Raw genomic sequence first — 497 nt, 5'->3', positions numbered from 1 at the left:
GATTGGTGGAGTGCTAACCCGGAAATGACGAGCGGGACAAACGCCTCTCAAAATCTTTCAAACTGACCTTTGTCGATGTGAAGTGAAGACGGGCTACTGCTCGCTTTAAACGTTTTTACAAACTCGTTGGTACCGCAGTGTGAGCAACGATGCTCCAAAGAAGAATTCCTCGTATGTGTCTTCATACCTGGCTAATAAAGCTGATTCTGGTTCTGAGAAAACCCGGTCACAAACATTTATTTTCATTTCATGGCGTTGGCGTGTGTTTGTCCGACCAGGCCGAGGATCTGCGGCTGCTGATGCACAAGATGGAGAACTGGGCCCACAGGTTGTACCCCAAACTGCAGTTTGAAGACTTTATTGACAAAGTGGAGAGGCTCGGCAACAAGAAGGAGGTGCAGGTGGGGTGAAGATGTCGCTGCTGAGTGTTTCAATGAGATGTTCTGGTTTTGTACAGTGCAGAATTTTTAATTATTTAAGTAAGTTGCCTTTTTTTT

The 497-nt window shown here is 45.7% G+C and overlaps 1 protein-coding gene across 1 annotated transcript in view; it reads left to right on the top strand.

Moving 5' to 3' along the window:
• Window positions 1–497, top strand: part of LOC116685790 (TIMELESS-interacting protein) — an 8,497-nt gene that overhangs the window by 5,267 nt on the left and 2,733 nt on the right. The window contains exon 5 of the mRNA XM_032510729.1: window positions 279–401. Within this exon, the coding sequence (XP_032366620.1) occupies window positions 279–401 (123 nt within the window). The remainder of the gene's footprint in view (window positions 1–278; window positions 402–497) is intronic.

This window comes from Etheostoma spectabile, unplaced genomic scaffold (genome assembly GCF_008692095.1).
Source record: "Etheostoma spectabile isolate EspeVRDwgs_2016 unplaced genomic scaffold, UIUC_Espe_1.0 scaffold270, whole genome shotgun sequence".
Classification (NCBI taxonomy): Eukaryota; Metazoa; Chordata; class Actinopteri; order Perciformes; family Percidae; genus Etheostoma; species Etheostoma spectabile.
Note: the sequence above shows the minus strand (reverse complement) of the source record. Positions and strands in the feature narration are given on the sequence as shown.